Source organism: Loxodonta africana, chromosome 17, assembly GCF_030014295.1.
Source record: "Loxodonta africana isolate mLoxAfr1 chromosome 17, mLoxAfr1.hap2, whole genome shotgun sequence".
In the NCBI taxonomy this organism is placed as follows: domain Eukaryota; kingdom Metazoa; phylum Chordata; class Mammalia; order Proboscidea; family Elephantidae; genus Loxodonta; species Loxodonta africana.
In genome coordinates, this window is record NC_087358.1 from 49,617,010 (window position 1) to 49,641,084 (window position 24,075).

The following is a 24,075-nucleotide window of genomic DNA, read 5'->3' on the forward strand; positions in this document are numbered from 1 at the left end:
CCCGTTCTCCATACAGTCCAGTGAATTATTTGCTCAGCATACACATTGAACAGGTATAGTGAAAGGATACATCCCTGATGCACACCCTTCCTGATTTTAAAACACTCAGTATCCTTTCGTTCTGTCCAAATAACTGTCTCTTGATCTATGTACAGGCTCCTCATGAGCACAATTAAGCGTTGCAGAATTTCCATCTTTGCAAAGTTATCCATAATTTGTTACGACCCACACAGTCGAATGCCTTTGCATAGTCAATAAAACACAGGTAAACATCCTTCTGGTATTCTCTGTTTTCAGCCAGGATCCATCTGACATCAGCAATGATATCCCTGGTTCCATGTCCTCTTCTGAAACCAGCCGGAACTTCTGGCAGTTCCCTGCCCATATACTGCTGCAGCCATTTTTGAATGATCTTCAGCAAAATTTTGCTTGCGTGTGGTATTAATGATATTGTTTGATAATTTCCGCATTCAGTTGGATCACCTTTCTTGGGAATAGGCGTAAATCTGGATCTCTTCCAGTCGGTTGGCCAGGAAACTGTCTTCCATATTTCTTGGCATAGGCGAGTTAATTCTAAGATATGTAAAATATATTACAATAAAGCTGTTTAAAAAAAAAAAAAAAAAAAAACTATGTACAACTTTACATCAACTTGAGAACTTGGATAAAATATACAAGTTCCTAGAAAAATATCTGCCATAGTATGGGTTCTCTAAGGGAGCAAACCAGAAAAGTATATATCTATACATACTCAAAAAGGTAAATAAACCCTTTGCCACTGAGTCAATCCCAACACAGAGCGACCCTATAGGTCAGAAAAGAATTGCCCCATACAGTTTCCAAGAAGCAGCTGCTGCATTTGAACTGTCAACCTTTTGGTTAACAGCCATAGCTCTTAACCACTGCACCACCAGGACTCCATAAGTACATACAGAGAAATATATTTCAAGGAAATGCCTCACACAGTTGTGGAAGCTGGCAAGTCCCAAATCCGTGGGTCAGGCTAACATTAGGCTGGAGGCTTCTCCAGACTTATGTGGTTGCAGGGGCTGATAAACCCAAAAACAACAGGTCAGTCAGAAGGCTGCTGGTGCACAAGGTAGCCAGAGCTGGAGAATCCTATAGTCTACAGGTCAGACGGCAGGATGCTGGCTCAGGTTCCAAGAACCAGAAGTCAGAGGATGAATAATCAGATGCAGGATTGTGAGAGGGTGAGTTTGCCAGAACATCTGTATGTATTAAATGCAGGCCAGGCCCCCAGTGAAATGCCCCATTCAACTGTCTGCTCACATCAGATCACAAAATGGAGGATAATTATATAGTATCTGCCAAACCACTGAGAATCCTATCCTAGCCAAGTTGACACATAACCTTAACTATCAGTCTACCCTTTGTCAACCTGGCACCTGTACACATCTCCTTAAACCATACATAATCTCTAAATAAAGACAATTATAAGGTCATACTTGCATCTAACATGGTACGACTAATATGTGTGCCATCAAAAACACACTAGTCTCACATCTTGTATTTTATAGTTTTTTTTTTTTTTTTTTTTTATAGAATAAGGGAGAGAAGAAAACAAGATATTTGTACACACGCAGGTATAACAAAACAAGGAAGAAATACTCAAAACAATCACAGTCCTTGTTTCTGCAACTGGTTACATGGCTGTAGCTGGTATTTGGAACTATCTTTTCCACCAGCCATTCCATATTTCCTTTGCCCTCAGCAAATAGCTCAGATGGTTACACTTCTATGCCTGGTGGGCTGACCCAAACCTTCATTCCTGAAGGATCTGGGCTATTAGTAGTCATGCTGGAATTGGGTTGCTTTAGTTTTCCATTGACTTTAATCAAAGGGCATGGTAGTACTAAGGGAAATCCTAAAGGATCTCATATATTTCAGACATACTCTTCTTTACCACTGTTATATAATATCAATCCGATTTCCTCCTGGGAATCAGGATCAATCACACTAGCTAATATGGTAGGTAACTCCCTCCTTTGCCTGTTGATCCAGAGGCATGAGGAAAACAAAGTGTTCGTGTGGCATTCTTAACTTCCAGTTAAATGGAAATCAGTGATGTGTCTCCAGGTGGGAGCATTCCCTCCTTTGCAATTAAGATCTCTAGGCCTGCAGAGTGTAGGGTCACAGGGACAGGAAGCAAAAATTTTGCAAGTGGGTCACCAGGGGTAATACTGAGTGGTGCCACTCCTATTTCCACCCTTTGACTCCTAGAACCATGAATCCTGGCTACAGAAGAAAAGCACCATACACTGGAGGCTGGTTTATAGATTTCCATCATTCTATCAAGCCAGCTGCTTCAGAATGATGGAGAACATGGTAAAACCAGTGAATTCCATGTCCATAGGCCCATGAATTGCCACAATTCATTTGCTATGAGTGAGTTCCCTGATCCAAGTCAATGCTGTACAGAATACCATGACGGTGGATAAGGCATTATCTAAGACCACGGATGGTGGTTTTGGCAGAAGTATTGTGTGCAAGGAAGGCAAATCCATATCCACAGTAAGTGTCTAAGCCAGTAAAAACAAAACACTGCCCTCTCCATGACGGAAGTGGTCCAGTGTAATGATCCTGCCACTAGGTAGCTGGCTGATCGCCCCTAGGAATGGTGCCATACTGGGGACTCAGTGATGGTCTCTGCTGCTGGCAGATTGGACACTTAGCAGTGGCTGTAGCCAAGTAAGCCTTGCTGAGCCCATGTATAACCTCCATGCCTGCCACCATGGCCACTTTGTTCATGAGCCCATTGGGCAATGACAGAACTGGCTTGGAAAAGAGAATGACTGGTAACCACAGAACACATCATCCTATCCACTTGATTGTTAAAATTCTACTCATCAAGGTCACCCTTTGGTGAACATTCACATAAGACACAAATATCTTTATTTTATTTTATTTTTTTTTTTTGCCCATTCAGAAGGGTCTATCCACATGCCTCTTCCTAATACCATCTTGTCATCAATTTTCCAGTCATGGTCCTTCCAAGTCCCTGATCATACAGCCAAACAACAGGCCACATTTCATGAATCAGTACACAACTGCATATCTGCTCATCTCTGCATCTAAGCAAAATGATCAACCAGGTACACTGCTTGAAGTTCTGCACACTGGGAGAATTTCCCTTCACCACTGTCCTTCAGCGAGGTCCCAGAAAGGGACTGCAGTGCTGCCACTATCCACTTCCTAGTACTGCCTGCATATTGTACAGAACGATCTGTAAACCAGGCAAAAGCTTTCTCTTCCTCAGTCAAGTGATCATAAAAAACTCACCATGAGGCCATAGATGCATACTGGGAGATGGAAGGTAATGTGACAGGCCCGATCTCACATACACCACTTCCATTTAATAATGGAGTGCTACTACGCACGTCCAACTTTATGGCTCTGTGGGTCAGACAACACCCAGTTCATGAAGGGCAGGCAGGCCACAGAGTAAACTGGTGGGCCACAGAGTAAATTGGTGGCCCATGGTTAAGTATTCAGTCTCTACTAAGTCTCAGTAACGCGCCAAAAGCTGCTTCTGAAAAGGTGAGTAGTTATCTGCAGAAGGTGGCAGGGCTTTAATCCAAAATTGTAAGGGTCAGTGCTGTGATTCACCAATAGAGGCCTGCCAAAGACTCCAAACAGCATTTCTATCTACCACTGACACTTCAAGAACCATTTGATCAGCCAAATCATATGGCCCAAGTTGCAGGGCGGCTTGCATGGCAGCCTGGACATGTTGTAGACCCTTCTCCTATTCTAAGCCCCACTCAAAACCTGCAGCTTTTCAAGTCACTTGATAAACAAGCTGGAGTAGCACACCCAATGATGGATATGTTACCTTCAAAATCCAAAGAGGCCCACTAGGCACTGTGCTTCCTTTTTAGTTATAGGAGCGGTCGGATGACTTATCCTTCATTTTAGAAGGAATATCGTGACATGTCCCACACCAACGGACCCTTAGGAATTTCACTGAGGTGGAGACTGCCTAAATTTTTGTCAGGTTAATTTCCGACATGCAAATGTCTTACCAATAAGTCTAGAGTCTTTGATACTTTTCCTTCCTAATCCAATCAGCATGATATCATCAATGTAATGGACCAGTGTGACATCTTCTGGAATGGAAAGGCGATCAAGGTCCCTAAGGATTAACTTATGACATAAGGCTGGAGAGTTGATATAGCCCTAAGATAGGGCAGTGAAGGTGTATCGATGGCCTTGCCAGCTGAAGGTAAAATACTTCTGGTGATCCTTCAAAACTGTAATCAAGAAAAAGTCACTGGCCAGATCAACAGCTGCATACACGTACCAAGAAATGTATTAATTTGCTCAATCAAATAAAACACATCTGTAACAGCAGCTGCAACTGGAGTCACCACCTAGTTAAGTTTACAATAATCCACTGTCGGGCTCCAAGGTGTGGTTTTTTTGCACAGGCCAAATAGGCTAGTTGAATGGGAAGATGGTGGGAATCATCACCCCTGCATCCTTTAAGTTCTTAGTGGTGGCTCTAATCTCTACAATCCCTTCAGGCATACTGTGATTTTCCTAGGTAGGGACAGTTTTAATGGCTTCCATTTGGCTTTTCATACTATAATAGCCTTTACTCAAAATGTCAGAGATCCAGTGTGGGGGTTCTGCCAGTTGCTGAGTATGTCTATTTCAATTATGCATTCCTGAACTGGTGAAGTCACTACAGGATGAGCTCGGGAACACACTGGACCCACTATGAGATGGACATGACCTAAGACTCCATTAATAACCTGATCTCCATCACCCCTGCTCTGACTGGTCAGCCACAGTGACTTTTTCACCCTACTAGAATTAGTTTCAGTTCAGAACCAGTGTCCAGTAATCTCCTAAAAGTCTGATTATTTTCCCCAGTGAACAGTCACTCTCAGAAAAGGCCATAGACCCTTTGGGGAAGGCTGGAAGAAAAATTAACAATATAAATATGTGGCGGTGTAGTGAGGTCCTTCCACAAGAGAACCTGGCTGCCCCTTCATTCAACAGGTTGTGGTCTATAAATTAGCTCAAGTCTGGGAATCAATTGAAAGGCTGTAACTTTCTTTTTCTGGCGATTCAAGTTAAACTGTCATTCACTTGACCTAGAATTCTTTCACTTACATAGATTAAGTAAATATTTAGATTTCCCACCTATTTCATTCCTTGGGACACCATACCTAAGTGGCCAACATCGTAAGTCCACATAAGTCAGACTATTCTGCTTACTGCTTTGACTCTGCTGTTCATTATGCTAACCATGCCCACCTTGTTTTTGGCAATTAAGTGCCACCACTTGACCCCAACCACCCTGCCCCATTAGGTGTCTTAATTCAGTTACGGCAGTTCCCACTGTCAAACTTGACTTACATAAATTAACAATCACAGCAGTCTTCAAAGGTGCTAGGGCTCTCTTCACAAATTTGTTCCTCACCATTGTGGTGAAAGGTGTGTCATATGGGCACTCCATGTGTGGGTCTATGAGTCCAACCTGGTAAATCCACTCTAACATGCCAGTTTCCCTAAGCCTTTGGATACCTTCTTCCTCAGTGTACCAAGGCAAGTCCGGTAATTCAACCTGATTTAGTGTAAGCCACCATGTAATCCATATTTCAGTGAACCAGCAAATCAACTATTAGTTCCTTTCTTAATCTTTCATGCTGAAACACTGAATAAAGAATCTTTGCTGAGTATGCCCCTATCAATAAACTCAGACTGATTCAACTTTATGTTCCTAGTACCATTATCCCACACTCTTAATAGCCATTTCCACAAGCATTCCCCAAGTTTCAATTTGTACATATGAGAAAAATCAAGCAGTTCTTTTGGAATGTAGTGTACCTCCTCCTAGATCACACCTTGTACTTCACCTTTTGGGGTCGCTGGGACTTAAGTCTAGTTACAGGTCTAGCAGCAAAAATAGGGGATGGGGTGGGTCCTGGGGACATTCAGCAATATCTTGTAAGCCACTTCCCTCAGGCAATGCCCAGGCAATGCCCCAGGTGCCGCCCAAGGTGATATCTCAGACAGACTCTTCAGACACAGCTGGGGTAATCTCATCAGATGGGGGTGGAAGGGATAATGGTTTTATTGAGGGAGGTGGCTTAGCAGACAAAGACGAAGTTATCTCTTCAGATGGGATTAAGAGGACTGGTTCTGTTGACAGGAGTGACTCAATGAAATTTAGGGGCTCAGTGTCCTCAGCTTCCTGATTATTTGCCCATACTTCCCCATCCCAGGTTTCAGGATCCCATTTCTTCCCAAACAATGCCCTCACTTTAACTTCAGACACCATTCGAGGGTGAGAATTCAATTGGCATTGTAATTCAGCCATTCTTGCGATAAGACTCTGGGTTTGGTTTTAGGCAATATCAGCTCTGTTACTACAAGAAATAAGGCTTTCCTTCCCGGCATACATGACAACTTCCAGGTCTTGTAAGCGGTGCTTGAGCTGTGACTCTGAAGCCCTAAGCTCATCCCTTTCTTTCACCACTTTGTCTAGGAAAAACAGCACCAACCAACCAGCTTCCTTATACTTCTCATTCTGACAAAATTGTAGAAAAGTATCAAATACGCAACCAATCAGAGCCTTGTCTCTCACAAATATCTGTTCCACTGATGGTGATATTTTTTGTATTTCTATTGCCACCTCATGCCACGGATTAGCAACGCCCTCTTTATTACTGGAGGCAGAATCATCAGTGCCTTTAAGATAGCCAGACTTGAGAACCAATTCAGAAAATTCATTCTTACAATTTCGTTCCTCCAGAACTCTCAGTACCCAATGTCTTATGCTGGGTTCTTTAGAGGAGCAAAACCAGTGAAGTGTTTGGTTAGCAGCCAAGCTCTTAACCACTGCGCCACCAGAGAGCTATATAAATATATAAAGAGAGATTTATTTCAAGGAAATGGCTCACGCAGTTGTGGAGGCTGGCAAGTCCCAAATTTATGGGTCAGGCGTCAGGCTGGAGGCTTCTCGAGTCATGTGGTTACTGGGGCTAATGAACCCAAAATCAGGTCAGGCAGAAGTCTGCTGGCTCATGAGGTTGTGGAAGCTGGGGAACCCAAAAAAATCAGGTCAGATGGCAGGCTGCTTGCTCACATCCCAAGAACCAAGGGTCAGAGAATAACAAGTCGGATGTAGGATCAAGAGAGCATGACCTTTGCCAGAACATCCATATAAATTAGACACAGGCCACACCCTCAAGAAAACTCCCCTTGCAATTGATTGGCTGCTCATAACAGATCACAAAATGGAGAACAATTACATAACATCTGCCAAACCACTGAGAATTATGGCCTAGCCACACTGACACACAACCTTAAGGATCACAATAAAAAACAAAAACCAAATCCACTGCCGTTCAGTTGATTCCAACTCATAGTGACCCTACAGGACAGAGTAGAACTGCCCCATAGAGTTTCCAAGGAGCACCTGGTGGATTCAAATTGCTGACCTCTTGGTTAGCAGCCGTAGCATTTAACCACTATGGCACCAGGGTTTCTATCTCTCACCAAAACTCCCTCAAGAGGAAATATAAAGTCTGAAGAGTCTTAAAACAATTAAGGAAGGTACATAATTCAAAATATAATCACAAATGAAACATTAGGTCCAGACCATTCAAAGAACAAATCATTCCAATTTTATATAAAAATTTTCAGATAATAGGGAAAACCTGAGAATTTCTACAACTCATTCGAAAAAGATCAGCAGAATCTTGATATTAAAACCAGACAGTATTAGAAAGAAAAACTAGAAGGCAATCTTATTAGTGAACACAGATGCTCACAGATCCTCAGCAATGGATAAAAAACCCATCATATCTAAATGGGATTTACTCAGCAATACAATAATGGGTGAACATTAGAAAAACCATTAATATAACTGATCACATATTTAATGGAGAAAAACTTTATGATCATACCAAAACTCATAAGAAATGCATTTGATAAAATTCAACATTTATTCGTAATAAAAATTCTTAACAAAATAGAAACAGAAAGATAAAGAGTACTACCACAAAAACTATGAAAACATTCTTGGTAGTAATGTATTAGCAATTTCCCCTTTAAAGTCATGAATAAAAAGAGGCCCACTATCACACTTTATTAAGCACTATCCTGGAAGATCTAGCCAGTGCAACATGTTTAAAAAAAAAAAAAAAAAAAGGTACTGCAAAGAAAGAAAACCTTTAAAACAATCTTTATTTCCAAATTATACATAATTATTTACACAGAAAACGTTAAAGAAACTATAAAAATGTTATTAAGAAATAGCGTTTAGCAAGGAGGCAGAAGATCAATATACAAATATCAGCGGCCTTTCTGTGCTCCAGCAACATAGAAAAGATAATTTCAAAAAATAACACAATACCAAAAATAGAAAGTTTCAAGAATAAAGCTTACAAAAGATGAACTACATATATATTTCCAATAAATTACAAAATTCTATGGAAAAAATAAATAAATGAAGAGATGTTAACCAAAAGGCTGGCAGTTCAAATCCACCAAGAACTCCTTGGAAACTCTGTAGGGCAGTTCTACTCTGTCTTACAGGGTTGCTATGAGTCGGAATCGACTCAACAGCAGTGGGTTTGGTTTTTGGGGGGGTATATATTAAAAAAAAATTTTTTTTTTTTTTTTTTTATATAGGAATGTGCTGGAGATGGCTCAAACCAGTTCACAAGAGCCCACCGTGCATGCGCCTTTTCAAGTTTAGGTTCAGTGATTTACGTCAGCCACTTATAATTGGCTGTGATGGAAATATTTACACCACAGAAACTAGCAAATGCTACAAACCAAGGCTTCCCTGCCCCCAGAGACAGTCTGCCAGCTTATCACTGGTAATATATGATAAAGATGTCAATAGTCTTTAGGCTGATCTGCAGATTCAGAGCAACTTCAATCAAAACCTCAACACGGTATTTTCAAAAACTTGGTAATCTGATTTTAAAATTTATGAGAGGGAGAAAAAAGGGAGGGGACAGAATAACCTAAGGAAGAATAATACAAGAGGACTTGTCCTACAAAATGTCTGGATTTATTATAAATCTATAGTAATTGCAACAGTATATAACTGGTTCCAAGAAAAACAAACTGTTCGATGACACAGCAGAGAGCCTAGCAACAGACATACACCTGCATGAATATTTGTTTTATGAAAGAGTAGCCAATGCAAATCACTGAAGAAGGATGGCTATGTAATAGACGGTGTGGGATGAACTGGTAATACATATGGAAATGGAGCTCTGCTGGTGCAGAGGTTAAGAGCTATGGCCGCTAACCAAAAGGTCAGCAGTTTGAATCGAACAGGCACTCCTTGGAAACCCTATGGGGCAGTTCTACTTTGTCCTAGAGGGTCGCTGTAAGTTGGAATCGACTCGATGGCAATGGGTTTTTTAATACATGGAAGCAGCAGAATTAAATACCTACTGTCACCATACACAAAATCAAAATCAATTGCCAGTAGTTTAAAGACTTAAATGAAAACCCAAAACATTAAAATCTATAGGATTCTTGGACTTGGTTTAAGGAAGAGACAAGAAGAGTTATCCATAAAAGGAACAATTAATAGTTATATTAAAATTAACATTTTGCTCTTCAAAAGCGAAAACATGTAGCCATATAACCAACAAATTTGTATGCAGTTTATAAAGAATGCCTACAGATCAAGAAAAAGACAATTTACTAAAAACATGTACAAAAAATGTGAATAGAAATTGCACAGAACTCTCAAATGACCAATAAGTATATAGAGTTTCTCAAACTCACTAATAATTAAGATTATATATACTGAAACCACAATTCGATGCCATTTTAAAACCATAAGATAAGAAAAATCTGATCATTTCAAGTGCCAAAACGATATGGACCAATGGGAAATTGTATACACTACTGAAGGTACTATAGACCTGTAACAACTGCTCTGGGAAATACTTTGGCAATATCTTATAAAGCTGAACCCAAACTAAACCCAGTGCCACTGAGTCAATTCCAGCTCATAGTGACCCCAAGAGGGTCGCTATAAAGCTGAACACTCATATAACTCTACCATCTACAATTCCCTAGAGAAAATCCTACACATATACATCAAGAAACATGTCCAAGTTTGTTCCTGGAGCAGTTCCTCTATTACCAAAAAAGTGAAAATAACCTAAGTATTCATTAGCAGGAGAATGAATAACAAAATGCGGTATATACATGTGGTTTAATATTATGCGAGAGAAAATGAATGAACATCTATATACAAAGTGGACACATCTTGGAGCTATAACACTGAATGTTAAGAGCAAGTTGTAGCAGATAAACAATATGCTAACATTTTATTAAGCTCAAAAACAAAGCAAAACAACATATTGTTTAGGGATAATTACATACGTAACTAATTTTTTTTTTAAACCAAGGAAATGCTAAACATAAAATTCACAATAGTAGTTTCTTTGGGGGTTGGCTAGGAGCCCTTGGTAGTGCAGTGGTTAAGGGCTCGGCTGCTAACCAAAATGTCAGCAGTTCGAATTCACCAGCTGCTCCTGGGAAACCCTATGGATGGTAGTTCTACTCTGTTTTATAGGGTCGCTCTGAGTCAGAATCGACTCAACGGCAACAAGTGTAGGACACACAAGCAGACAGAATAGTAATGTCAAGTTCAAGTTATTACATCGGGCTGAGGCTTCACAGGTGCTCTATTTATTGAGCTTCAAAATGTATATATTTGCATATATCAAATATTACATTAAAATACTTCAAATAATTTACATAATTTTTTTTTTAATTAAGATATTGGATAGTTGATTGAAATGTCAGAACTAGAGAACAAGGTCTGTAGCATATGCATTAAGAAAAACACTCAAAATCAAACCACAGTATTGGTTTGATGACAGTAATGTGCTGATGAACCAGTTCTAGGAAGTGAGGGAAAGCCCTGACTTGTACCATTTGCCCTAGCAGAGCTGAGGTGCACAGGTATGGTACAGCTGTGAAGGAGGCTGGGAAAAAAGCATCGGGCAATTTTTGCTTCTCCATCACCAAGACTTGAAGATGGGAAATTTCCCCAAACAGAAGGTGAGAATTCAGGTTCTAGTAATCACAAATGTCCATTATACAGTCATGCGCTATGTAACCTCCATTCAGAAAGTGTCTGACAACATGTACGTACATGGTCCCATAAGGTTATGATAGAGTTCAGGTATTCTGATTGGAGAATGGGACGTAGTGAATTCAGGCATGTCACAGTCGACAATCACAACGATTCTCAAAAACAAAGAAAAAATTCTCCAAGCTGTTAAATGATCGGCTCCACTGAAAACCACAAGGCTAATGAAAATGCGAGAGGGACCTATAACAGATGTGGAGAAACTGCTAATGACACGGACTGAGAACCCACACAAAAGCGAATCCCTCTCAGCACGCTGATGATCACTGCTAAGGCATGAAGCTTGCTCAAGATCCTAAAAGAAAAAGCAGGACCAGACTACTGATATTAAGTTTAGTGTTAGCACCGTGTGGTTCAAGCGCTTCAAACAACGTTTTTCACTGCATAATGTGAAAATGAGTGGTGTGTCTGTGAGTGCTGATATGAAGGCAGTAGAAGAATTTGTTGAAACCTTACATAAACTAATTGTAGAGGGTGGTAATTTGCCCCAGCAAATTTTTAATATGGACAAAACCTCCTCATTCTGGAATACCTGAAAGGACCTTCATCTACAGTATGGTGTTCGTACAACATCTAAATCATATAACATCCTATCTCACAGGCTGTTACATCGGTGTTAAGCAACGCAAGACTGTACTTATCTTCTGTGTATTATCATTAGTCAAGGGTTGATCAAGCTCCATTTTCTATAGTTTGTTAAACAAAATAGCCCTTTTTTGTTTCCCCAATAGAAATAATAATACTGAATGTGGTGTACGATCAATAGGTCAATAGCTAGAAAGACATACACATACACCTATATATAAATGTATACATATGCTGTTGTTTGGTGCCATCAAGTCAATTTCGACAGCTAATGACCCCATGTGACAGAGCAGAACAGTCCCAAAGGGTGTTCTAGGCTGTAATCTTTACGGAAAGAAACACAGTGGTTCGGTTCTCGGCTGCTTACCAAGAGGTCAGCAATTCGAACCTACCGGCCACACTGCAGGAGGAAGATGCAGCAGTCTGCTCTGTAAAGATTTACAGCCTCGGAAACCTCATGGGGCAGCTCTACTCTGTACTATAGGGTTGTTAGGAGTGGAAATCTACTCGATGGCAACAGGTAATCTTTTCAGGAGCATCTCTCCAGGGCTTTTTTCCCTGTGGTGCCACTGAGTGGGTTCAAACTGCCAACCTTTCAATCAGCAGCTGATCACTTAACCACTGATCACAACCATGTGTGTATATGTATACACACACACACACACATTCTCCTACCTGAAGACTCTGAACATTCGCCCGCACTGGGGTCTGCCCACCAGTTCCTGCTTTAGAATCACAGGTCTAAAAGCTAAGAGTCTAACAAGAAAAGTAGCCTCCCCACCTCACTAAGCTAAACCAGGTCCCCTTTTGTTGTGTGTACACACCCTTTGTTTCACTACATTTATATTGTTGGCTTTCCTCTCAATAGGCTATGTGCTCCAAGAGGGTAGAGGCTGCTTTGTTAATGTTTACATCCCTTGCACCTAGCACAACTAGGACATCCAAAAACTGCTTAATAATCCTTTTGTTTTTATTATAATCTATTTAGCTAGATATACCAGAAAATACGCCAGACTCTTCACATAAGTGATTTAATATACGTTCAGAACTACAAGGAGCCCTGGTGGTGAAATGGTAAGCATTTGGCTGCTAACCAAAAGGTCAGCAGTTCGAACCCACCAGGCACTCCTTGGAAACCATATGAGGCAGTTCTTAACTCTGTCCTATAGGGTCCCTATGCATTGGAATTGACTCAGGGGAAACGGGTTTGTTTCTTCTTTTTTTTTTTTTGGTGGGTTTAGAACTACAAAACACATTATTATTCATGTATTATTCGCCAGTGACCACTCTGTTAGTAAGAGGTAAAATCAGGATTTTGATTTTGACAAACTCCAGTCTGTCTCACACCAAAGCCTGTCTTCTTTCTGTTGTACCATTCTAAAACAATGACGTGATTTCTTACATGCTAAAAATAGACGTAAGAATAAAGGACAATAGGAATATGAAATGTTAAAATTTAATTCTACTCAAAAGAGGTCAAGAAAATTAGGAGAGGAGAAGTAGCATTGAAGTTGAAGTTTGAAGAGTAAGTAGCACTTTGCCTGGCAGCGGAGAGAAGCACACGTCATTCCCCTGGCGATGACTAACGTGCGGCAGCAACAGAAGATGATGATCTTGGGGAAGCTGCAGCTCTCTCACCTCTAAAGTAAAGGGAAGGGAGTAATAATTGCTATTTCTTAGTGTTGTTCTGAAGATTGCATATTACATAGAACGTACTTAATACGGGAACTAGCACAGAATAAGCTCTCAATAAACGGCAGAGGAAGATAAAGAAGGTGATGATGGTGATGATTTTACTAAAAACCAGGGTTCTCCTAAATAACTTAGGAGCTTGGCATAGCAAAAAAGATCAGCTGGAAAGCAGATCAAAGGCATCAGGAGCACTGAAACAAATATCTTTGGGGGGAAAAAAACATCCCCGTTGCCATCAAGTTGATTCTGAATCATAGCGACCCTATACGATAGAGGAGAACCACCCCGTGGAGCTTCCAAGAAGCACCTGGTGGATTCGAACTGCTGACCTTTTGGTTAGCAGCTATAGCATTTCACCGCTATGCCACCAGGGTTCCCATCTTTGGAAAGGTAGCCCTTAACCTTAATCTCAAAATTTTCAAATGGTACTCATATTTATCAAGGGGAATCAGATCAAAATAATAATAAGAAAAGAAAAACTTTCTGAATCATAAAGATATTGGTACATTTACTGGAAGATGTGAATGGTTCTATCCCTTAGAAAATTTTAAAATAGCACATAGCAAATGCCTGGTAATTGAGAAGTAGACCAAATAATATCGAATAGGTTTTCCCAAACTTGGGATTTCCTGAAAGTTTAAAAAAAAAAAAAAAGTCCATTTATACGTCAAAATAACAGCACAAAACATAATTTGCTTTATTCAATCATTCAGAGTAATTACAGCAGATGAAATTCTGGGAAAAGAAGGTGGGACTACCAGTTAAAAGTAAGACTTCTCCCAGGGTCATCTGCCTATTCCATATCTTAATCCTTCCCCTCTCTAGCATTTTCTTCTCTGAGAGAATAAAAAAAAAAAAATTATCTTTAAAGTAAAGGTAACAGTTTGTTATTCAATTACCAGAAAATTATGTCTAACACATATTGTTTTGTACAGTCTCTTTTAAATGTCAAAAAATTCCCATAAATAATGACCAATAAGCATTTGTAAACACCAACCAACTAAAAAAGCATTTGTAGATAAGGCATAGTAAAATTAGGGTTTCAGTAACCCATTTTTCTAAAAAATAAAAGTGCATGTTCAATCTTAATAAGTCACTAAAAGGAGCACTGGTAAAGTGTAGTAAATTAACATATGGAAAACCTGATATGATTTTATTTAAATTTAAGCTTAAAACTTTTCAATTAAAAAAAAAAAAATCCAATTTCTAGAGTATCCTAGAGTGAGAAGGCATTGAGTTTTAATTTTAAGGCAGTGAAGCCATCTAGTGGTTAATACTGGTATTGCAAGGCTTTGAAAGGGACACTTCTACTTGTAGAAATTGGTCTTATTCAAAGTTTCACGTTTAAAAAGTCTTATACAGCATGTGAGCCTTAGAACTTAGGTGTAAAAAATAAACAAAACTGAAAGCCTTTCCTGTGAGAGCTCTACATCAGGACCCTCACATAGCTGCACTGGTCACACAGAATTTTTACATTTATCTATATTTTATAATTGACTTCTATACCTTGAATCAGAAGCTAAAGCTATTAAAATAACCAAAGCAAAATATCAAACTTAGTGAGGAATATGAAAAATATTAAGCAGTTTGAGAGACTGCAACAATGGGCTCAAACATAACATCCTGTGAGGATGGTGCAGGACTGGGCAGTGTTTCACTCTGTTGTGCACAGGGTCGCCATGAGTCGGAATCGGCTCAATGGCACCTAAGAACAACAAACAACATGGTTTTACTTCCTTTTCATCATGGCCTTTTGCCATGATTCTTAACTTATTCATAAGCCACTATGTTCCAGGAGTCTGTAGTATCCGAGCAATTTAAAGCCTGCCCTGAAAACCCAGAAAAAAAGTTGCAAAATATGGCTATACCATTATATATCCCTCCACTCTCACAATGTTTATGGCTTAAAAAACACACATGAACTGCCTATGGGAAAATCTAGCTTAAGCTTAGAAGCCTGGAGAAAGTTGTCATTTTCTCATTTTCACCACTTGCTTTCAATCTCTGAAACTTCTCCATCAAGTTATAAGGGAACATTATGAAGAAAACATAAGAATTGCAAAATAATGTTAAGAAGACAATAGGAGGAAAAAGAAAGAGACCTGAGCAATACTATCATTGTTGTTGTTGTTGGGTGCCGTCAAGTCAGTTCCAACTCACAGCGACCCTACAGGACAGAGCAGAACTGCCCCATAGTGTCTCCAAGGAGCGGCTGGTGGATTTGAACTGCCAACCTTTTGGCTAGCAGCCACTACGCCAACAGGGCTCCATCAGATTAATAATGAAGTTACTTAGACTTCTGGCATTTTACCTTCTCCCAAAATAATTGATAATAGCACTTTTCAAGATTTTAGTGTCTCAAACTCTAGTTAACGATACTTTTCTAAAGGCCCGAGATCTGTTTTAGAACAAAGAGTTGTAAATTTAATATGCCCAGGGCTGTTTTCTCCTGACTATAGACCTATAATCTTTCTTATCCGAGCATAGATGCATCCACTCTCCATTCTTCCTTTCCACTCTCAAATTCTCAAATGCTGAAAAATGGAGTCATCTCTTATTAATTATAATAAAAAAAAAATTTTTTTTAATAGCTGTTATTATAATTAGTAAGACTTAGATAATACCATGTGAGCATTTACTTTTGGCCACTCAAGGGAGGAAGTTTGAAGACTCCTTTCTACACTCATTTCTTTCTACACTCCTTTAATCTACCTGCAAAGAGGAAGGATTACGGATCTGTTGTGAAACTCCAGTACCTTGCATTGAGCCTCAAGGCTAGTGAGTGAGCTTCCAAGGGTGCTGGAAGACACGAGTGAGGCCCTTCCCAAGAGACCCTAAGAGGCTAATGAAAGCAGCTCTCAGTAGGAAGATGGCCTCCTCTCTCATCTTGTAAAGATGCACAAACACTGCTTTGATGTTATTTACTTTTCCCATAGAGAACTGCTGTACTCATCATACCTGTCCAAGACTGTCACCTCATCTTCCAAAACCAGCAGCGTCAACATTTCCTGGAAATGTTTTCAAAAAATTCTCAGGTTTCATTACAATCCTACAAAATCAGAAACTCAGAGGGGCAGGAGCTGGGGCCCAGCAACCTGTGAATCAGAATCGACTCCGCAGCAATGGGGTTACCCCCGCCCCAGGTGATTCTGGAGTACACTGAGCTCTAAGAAATACCACCATGACCAGAAAATAAACATAAAAAACCTGCAGAGGATTCTGAGAAGAACAGTGAAGAAGGATGAAAAGCTTGAGAATGAGAATAAACAAAGGAACCAAAATAGATGGCTTTATCAAAGAGAAACCTGTGGGGTGACATTTATAAGTCTTCAGTAAAAGAATTATTCACAAAGGAAAGTAACCAGATGTTCTCCATTTCCCCTGAGGGGAGAAAAAGGAGACATTACTAATGTTAAGTTGCGTATAAGAGATTTAGACTAAAATATAGTTTCCTGACACGAGTGTTGCTAAACATAAAATGAACTGCTAAACGAAGTCACAGAGCCTTCCTTGTATCTGCCTCAAAACTGGGAGTAGATGAGAAACCCTCTTCTGGTTCTTTCCAGCACCGTGATTACCGTCTATTCCACAGATGGATTAACATTAGAAAAAGGGAGAAATTTATGTTGTTCCATCTTTGGTCCTTCTTAAATTATTCCTAAAACATCTGAGGTGTAATAAATACTTTAAATACCTGAGTGTTAAAATTAGAATATTTATTCAAACATAAAACATACGTTAAAAGTAGTTCTTCAGATTATAGCTAATGATGTTCCTCAGCTTAATAGCTCAAAACGTGACTAGAAGCACACAGGAAACTCTTGGCTGACACAATTCACGCATATTTTGAAATGACAAGAAATTAAATATAAATGAATAGGAAGCAAACGACTGATTGGTATCTAAAAACTCATCCTTCTATTTAACAGAGAGATGGCTGAAAAAAATTGTAACATGAACACACATACGTGTAATGCAAAATGAGAGCAATAAGTAAACGCATTGCTCTGCCAAATTTCTCCTAATCTTCTCTCATAATCTTATACTTTTATTAACAAATTCATAAAATAAATATGACAATAAGTAATAAAAAGATAAGAAAAGGTCCTTTTCCTGAGCTCCAATAATGTCTAGTAAGTCTCAAATGTTCTTTATAATTCCTGAAACAGAAGGGTTTATATACTCAATGTTGAAAAGTCACCAAAAGTTTAACTCAACAATTTTCCATGTGTACAGGAACACACCACAATGACAACTTTGTGACCTCTTTATCTCCAAAATATTTCTGTGCAGTTGCAGTCATTTTAGATAAAAAATAATTCCAATAATTTAAGAGATGTTGATAACTTAGAAAGTTAGCTAACTTAGGAAGTTAATGTTTTTCTTTACCTTTTCTACCTTTCCACCATTGATGTCACTGGGGAGGAATTTCTTGCCAATTGTTCTCAGATCTGTCTAAAATAAAAATATTGTTATTAAAATATAATCAGAGAGAAAAGTAAATCTAAATTTCATAAACAAAAGATAAACTTACGTAAGGATTTATGGATTAAAAAATTAAATAAATATAGCAAAAAGATGGAAACAACCTAAGTGTCCATCAACAGATGAACTGATAAACTGTGGTACACACACATAACAGAATACTACGCAACTATAAAGAATAATGAGGAGCCCGCGAAACACCTTATAACATGGATGAATCTGGAGGTTATCATGCTGAGTGAAACAGGTCAGTCACAAAAGGACAAATATTAAATGGTCTCACATAAGAAGTCTAGAATAGGTATATACTCAGAAAGCAACAGAGGAGGAGGAGAAAGGGAGAATCACTTTCTACGTAATAGACACTCGTTATTTTTGGGTGATGGGAAAGGCAATACCCAACATAGGTGAAGTCTGCACAACTTGTTCAAGGTAAATGAAGATACTAAGAAGTACGCAAGAATGAGGTACAATTTTAGTAAATGCTGTAACATACAATTTTGTAACAACAACAACCAAAAAAAAATATGTATGTGGTTACACAGGTAGACATGTATGCATATATGTGTATAGGAGGGCACATACGAGTATATGAGTGTACATGTACAGGTGCATCTGTAGGCATACATACATACGTTTATGTGCACTACATATACATTAGTATATACAATAAACCACATGGGGGCACAGTTACAGATACTTCCTAGATACAACCAAACACCTCGTGGATTGGATTACTGGATTCGAAGGCTTAGGACCATAGTCTCATGGGAAAACTCAGTCAATTGGCATAATAGTTCATAACGTTCTATATTCTAGTTTGGTGAGTAGCATCCGGGGTCTTAAAAGTTTGCGAGTGGCCATCTAACATACAACTATTAGTCTCTACTAGCCTAGAGCTAAAGAGAATGAAGGAAACCAAAGACTCAAAGAAGAAACTAATCCATGGGACTAACAGCCCATATGAACCACAGCATCATTTAGCCTGAGACCAGAGCTAGATAGTGCCCGTCTATCATTACCTACCATTCTGACCAGGGATACAATAGAAGGCCCGAGACAGAAAGGGAGAAAAATATAAAACAAAACTCAAATTCCTAAAAAACGCAAGACTTACTAGACTGATAGAGACTGGACGAACCCCTGAAACTATTGGCCTAAAATACCCTTTGAACTTGGAACTGAGGCTACTCCTGGTGTCACCTTTCATCCAAACAATAGATTGGCTTATAAAATGAATAATATCACCCATGAATACTGGACTCCCTTAAATAATCAACTATATGAGACCAAATGGTTTACCCTAAAACAAAGATGAGAAGCTAAGGAGATGCAGGGAAGCTAGATTAATGGAAAGAGAACAAAAAGAATGGAAATAATGAGAACGCTAACACATTCTAAAAAATGTAACCAATGTCATGGAACAAGTTGTATAAAAATTGTTAAATGGGAAACTAGTATCTTATATAAACTTTCACCTAAAACACAATAGTTTTAAAAAACTAAATGTCTATTGAATATGAGAGTCATAGCTATAATCAATCTTACAAATAACATAGCACAATACATAAAGTTGCTTAAAGTGTGCCAATAAGTTGAACGGTAATATACAAAGTGTCAATTCTGGTCATATTTCTTTAAGTAAAACTTTCAACATACTAACTATTCTCCACTAAAATCCAAAGGTTGATTTCATGTAAATTTAGTCTTACCTAAAAATTAATGCCAGAATCCAAAATTAAATGACTGCTTTTGAGTATATAAACACAGTTTATGTTTACAACTGAACCCTACATAAACTTGATATGCAGGGACATGAAAATACATGACTATGATACCCATAATATATTATACAAGTATTTCAGGGAATAATGCCACTGCAATAGCAAAGAAATTACAGTAAGACTTCACTACGGTATTTATTTCATCTGCTTAAACAAATTACACAAATAGAAGGTAGCACACAAGTGACTATCTGAAAATACTGAAGTACGTTACTACTCAACAGACCAAAGCAATACGTAAAATGAAAACCATAATGGACTAAGATAAAGTTCCAGCCATTTCTGATATAAAAAGAAAACTTCAGCTACTACCTAATCTACATAAAAAGAGAACTTTTAAATATTATGGCTTCTTTAAGAAGTGAAAGCTAAAGGAATGGTAAAAAATTTACTCAAATGAAAAGTATCAGTATTCATGAAAAAGGCCCAATTATTTCAGCTAAGAAATTAACCTGACACTTGAGATCCCACCGAAACATCCAGTGCCGTCGAGTCGATGCCGACACTTGAGATAGTGAGGCTGATTTAATAACTACATTTGCATGGTTCTGTTACTTCTCAAAATATAGTAAACAGTAACTCTTCATGGCCTTAAGTGCAGAATAAAGAAAATATAGTGCATTTATTCACATAAATTATAAGTGAGAAATTTAGGTTAGACTTAAGGAGAAAACACCAGATGATTACACGTGATGTAAAATGAATATATAGAGACAGGAGAGTCTTCTTCAAACATCTACAATCACAGAGTATCCTCGTGTGTGGAATACCTTTACCTGGTCAACCTGAGACACAAGCATATATATTGCACAATGCCCGCCAATCCTTTCCAGTCTTTTAAATTATAAACTGTGCCTCAGGTTCTACGCTTTTTCACTGTGAAAATTCTGAACAATACAAGGGTAAAAAAATACTTTCTTTTACCAGTTTTTCCTATGTTATGGTTGTTTCGAGCATTAAATGTTAATCCATGTGAAACACAATGACTGGCACAGAGTTACTACTAAGTGAATGCCAGCTATCATAATTATGTCAGTGAATATACAACAACAATATGATAACATTTTGTATCATTTAAACATGCATAACAACTATTAGGTCAATAATACAACTAACAATTCATAAAAATATAGGCATGTTTTGAAGTCACTCAAAGGCTGAAATAACTGTTCATCAGTAATCATGAAATTTAATTCAAACATTCAAGCTAAAATGAGGCATCGATGTAAAGTAGAAATGAGCCCTTGACTAAAATCCTAAAGTTTGATTCATTTCAAGCTGTAATTAATCACCCATACAACCTTGGACACTATCACAAATTCTCTAAACTCAGTTAATTTATTCTTATATAAAATGGAAAAAATATTACCAACTGTGAAGTGTGGAGCCACCTACCTTGCAGTAAGCTATTTGGCCTTTGGTCCTGAGTGAGAGCCTGATCACAAGTGAGGTCAATGAGTGGGCGTGACCAGACCAAGAGGGACCGCCTGGGGGCCCAGTCCTGACTAGGCCTCAAGAAGGCATGATGTAATCTCTCATGGCCATGTGGTGAGGCCAGTGAAGGCCTTGGAAGACGGAGGCTATGTAGCTTCCTGGGTGGAGAGAATGCACATTTCCTTTCCGGAGGGTAAGCATGTCCCCAGGGGACATGGAAGCTCTGCACCAAGTCCCCACTAGGACCTTGCCCTCTGTGTTTGTATCTTTTTTCCTTCTATTAAGGATAGCCCCTTTACCACAATTTGTGACTCGTTTCAACAAATTTTTGGACATAAGACACAGAGGGGGCCAGCAAGCCCTGGGTAAATGGGGATGAGAGAGAAAGGGCTGTGTGGAGCACCTGGGGTCTGGACTGACCAGGGAAGGGAGGATGAGGTTTCCTGAACTGGTCTGATGTAATTGGTACCACAAGCAGAGAACACCCTGACTGCTCACCAACCCTATCTCACAAAGCTATTGTCAGGCTAAAGACAATATATTCAAAGTTTGCATAATACTTTAAAAAAATTATACACACATATAATAAATAAATGATATTTTAATGTATTTTTAGTAAAAAAAAAAAAATCTTTGAAGATCCTAAATTCAAAGTCAACTTGTAATACTGCAATGGCTTTATTATCCAGGCCCCATTTTATCAGGATCACTAGAATAACTGGGTCCAAGAATACTTTTACACTGAACATAAAAAAAATGCAGTAGATATTTAGTCTATTAAATTTTTCTTATAATTCATAAAGCATCCAGCTACATATACACAGACACACACATGTACACATACACACACAAAGATTACTATTTCCTCAAGTTCAATAGAATATCTACTCGGTAAATCATTTTATACTACACAGAATCTCAGAGAAATTTTTAAAAAATAACTTGCTTTTTAATTTTTACAAAGAGTGTTCAGTAATTTAAGACTGGACTACCGCTTAATTTTCTTTCTGAATAATTCAGTTATTTGTACCCCAGAACTACATCCTTGATTTCAATTCCTTTCCTCAATATTCTTATTTTCCACTTTACAGAAAACAAAATTAAGGACTCTCCTTTTCCACATAAAAATCTATGCAGAAAACAGTTTACACAGCAGGCTGAGCCTGCTGTGTTTAGAAGAGCCTGCTTACAATGTTGGCCCTAGGCTGACATCTGGGAACCTGGCATTTCAACCATTCCCTACCTGAAAGTGTGGTTCACTGTTTAGACTGTTTGTACACACAACGTGATTTATGGTGAACACCTGCTTTTTTTTCTAGGAGTCTGGAACTTTGCTACATGATAGGTAGAAGCTACCTTCATGACCAGAACAATAAAAGCCTTGGGCACCAAGTCTGTAATGAGCTTCTCTGGGCAGAAATATTGTACACATGCCATTGCATTTTTCATTGCTGGAGAAAAAGCGCAAGCTCAGTGTGTCCCTTCACAGAGGGAAGAGAACATAAGAAAGCTTGTACATAGATTTCTCCACACTACTGTGTCTTTTTCCATTGCCAGTCCCGTTGTGTATGTTTTCTCTGTAATAAACCTTACCCACGAGCATGTGCTGAGTCCCAAGAGTTCTTCTAGGAGATAATCAAACACATGAATGCTCATGAGGACCCACAAAACAAAAATCTCATATATTCATTGTATTTTCCTGGTAGGTTAAAAAAAAAAAAAAACTGTACAATTAAGATGTCCAATCTTACAATAATTAATGTTAAATTATCAGCCAAAACCAAACTCACTGCCATCGAGTCAATTCCAACTCATAGCGACCCAGTAGGACTGAGTACAACTGCCCCATAGGGTTTCAAAGGAGCACCTGGTGGATTTCAACTGACAATCTTTTGGTTAGCAGGCATAGCTCTTAACTACTATGCCACCAGGGTATTATTACTGATTAATAAAAACACCATCACTCAATTGAAAAAATTCAACAGGATACTCTAATTGCCTGACTCTATTAAAAGGTAATAGACTTGAAAAATAATCTGTTTAGTGTGAGGTTCACCCTGATTAAAAGTTTTTGTTTTGTTTTATCATATATCATAGTAGCTTTGGATCGGGGTTTCAACTATATACGTCAGAGAAAATTATAAAGACAAATTCATTCATTCAGAAATAGTTATCTTGTATCTCTTGTGTGCACAGCACAAATACTTCATCTTGATTAATTTCACATAAAATTATAGCTAGTTCACTACTATGAAAAATATAAAAACACTTTTTATATAAATACATATATATCTTACCTAAGTATATAAATAAGAAAAAGAATAGATAATTGTCACAAAATCACCTTCCTATCATTTCTAGAAAGTTTTTCTTTTCTTAAATAAACATAGAAATAAAGTACAGTTTTTGTAACACTGATAAAAAGTTGAATTCACTAGTAGAATTCACTAATTTCCCAGTGCAAGTCAAAGAAAGTTGAAGTGTCTAGGGACTACTACTATTTGTACTCATAAATAACATGTAAAATTTCTAACTAGTGCTTACTCTAAAAATCTTTTGTCTTTCCTTTGTTAAAAGCCTAAATATTCAGTTCAGAAACAAATAATTTTTCAGTCTTATTAGATAAAATTTTAAAAACTGGAAAAAAAAGAGAGTTCAGAGCATAATTTTTATATGTTTAAACTCAAATTTAGTTGTATAAATTTAAGCAATTTTAAAGAAGTTAAAAAGTAATATATTTCATTTTAAATGCTCTTATTAATATCATCTCCACCTTCCATTAAACTCACTTTGTAACGACGTGATGCAATTGTCAGAAAATAGTTCTACTGTGAATTTCATTGATCACGTATTGAAATATACAAATTTTATTGTTAATAAACTGTAATTGAAAAGGTAACATGAAAAACTTCCACAGGAGTAGCTGAG

General features: G+C 38.2%; 1 protein-coding gene across 7 annotated transcripts in view; it reads right to left on the reverse strand.

Annotated features, from left to right (window-relative positions):
* TDRD3 (tudor domain containing 3) overlaps nucleotides 1-24,075 on the reverse strand; it is a 221,665-nt gene that overhangs the window by 125,270 nt on the left and 72,320 nt on the right. For all 7 annotated transcript variants that reach the window (XR_010318188.1, XR_010318187.1, XR_010318186.1 and 4 more), the window contains exon 3: nucleotides 17,834-17,899. Coding sequence is in view for 1 of the 7 variants with exons in the window: in XM_064270056.1 (XP_064126126.1) it covers nucleotides 17,834-17,899 (66 nt within the window). In the remaining 6 variants the exon portion in view is untranslated. The remainder of the gene's footprint in view (nucleotides 1-17,833; nucleotides 17,900-24,075) is intronic.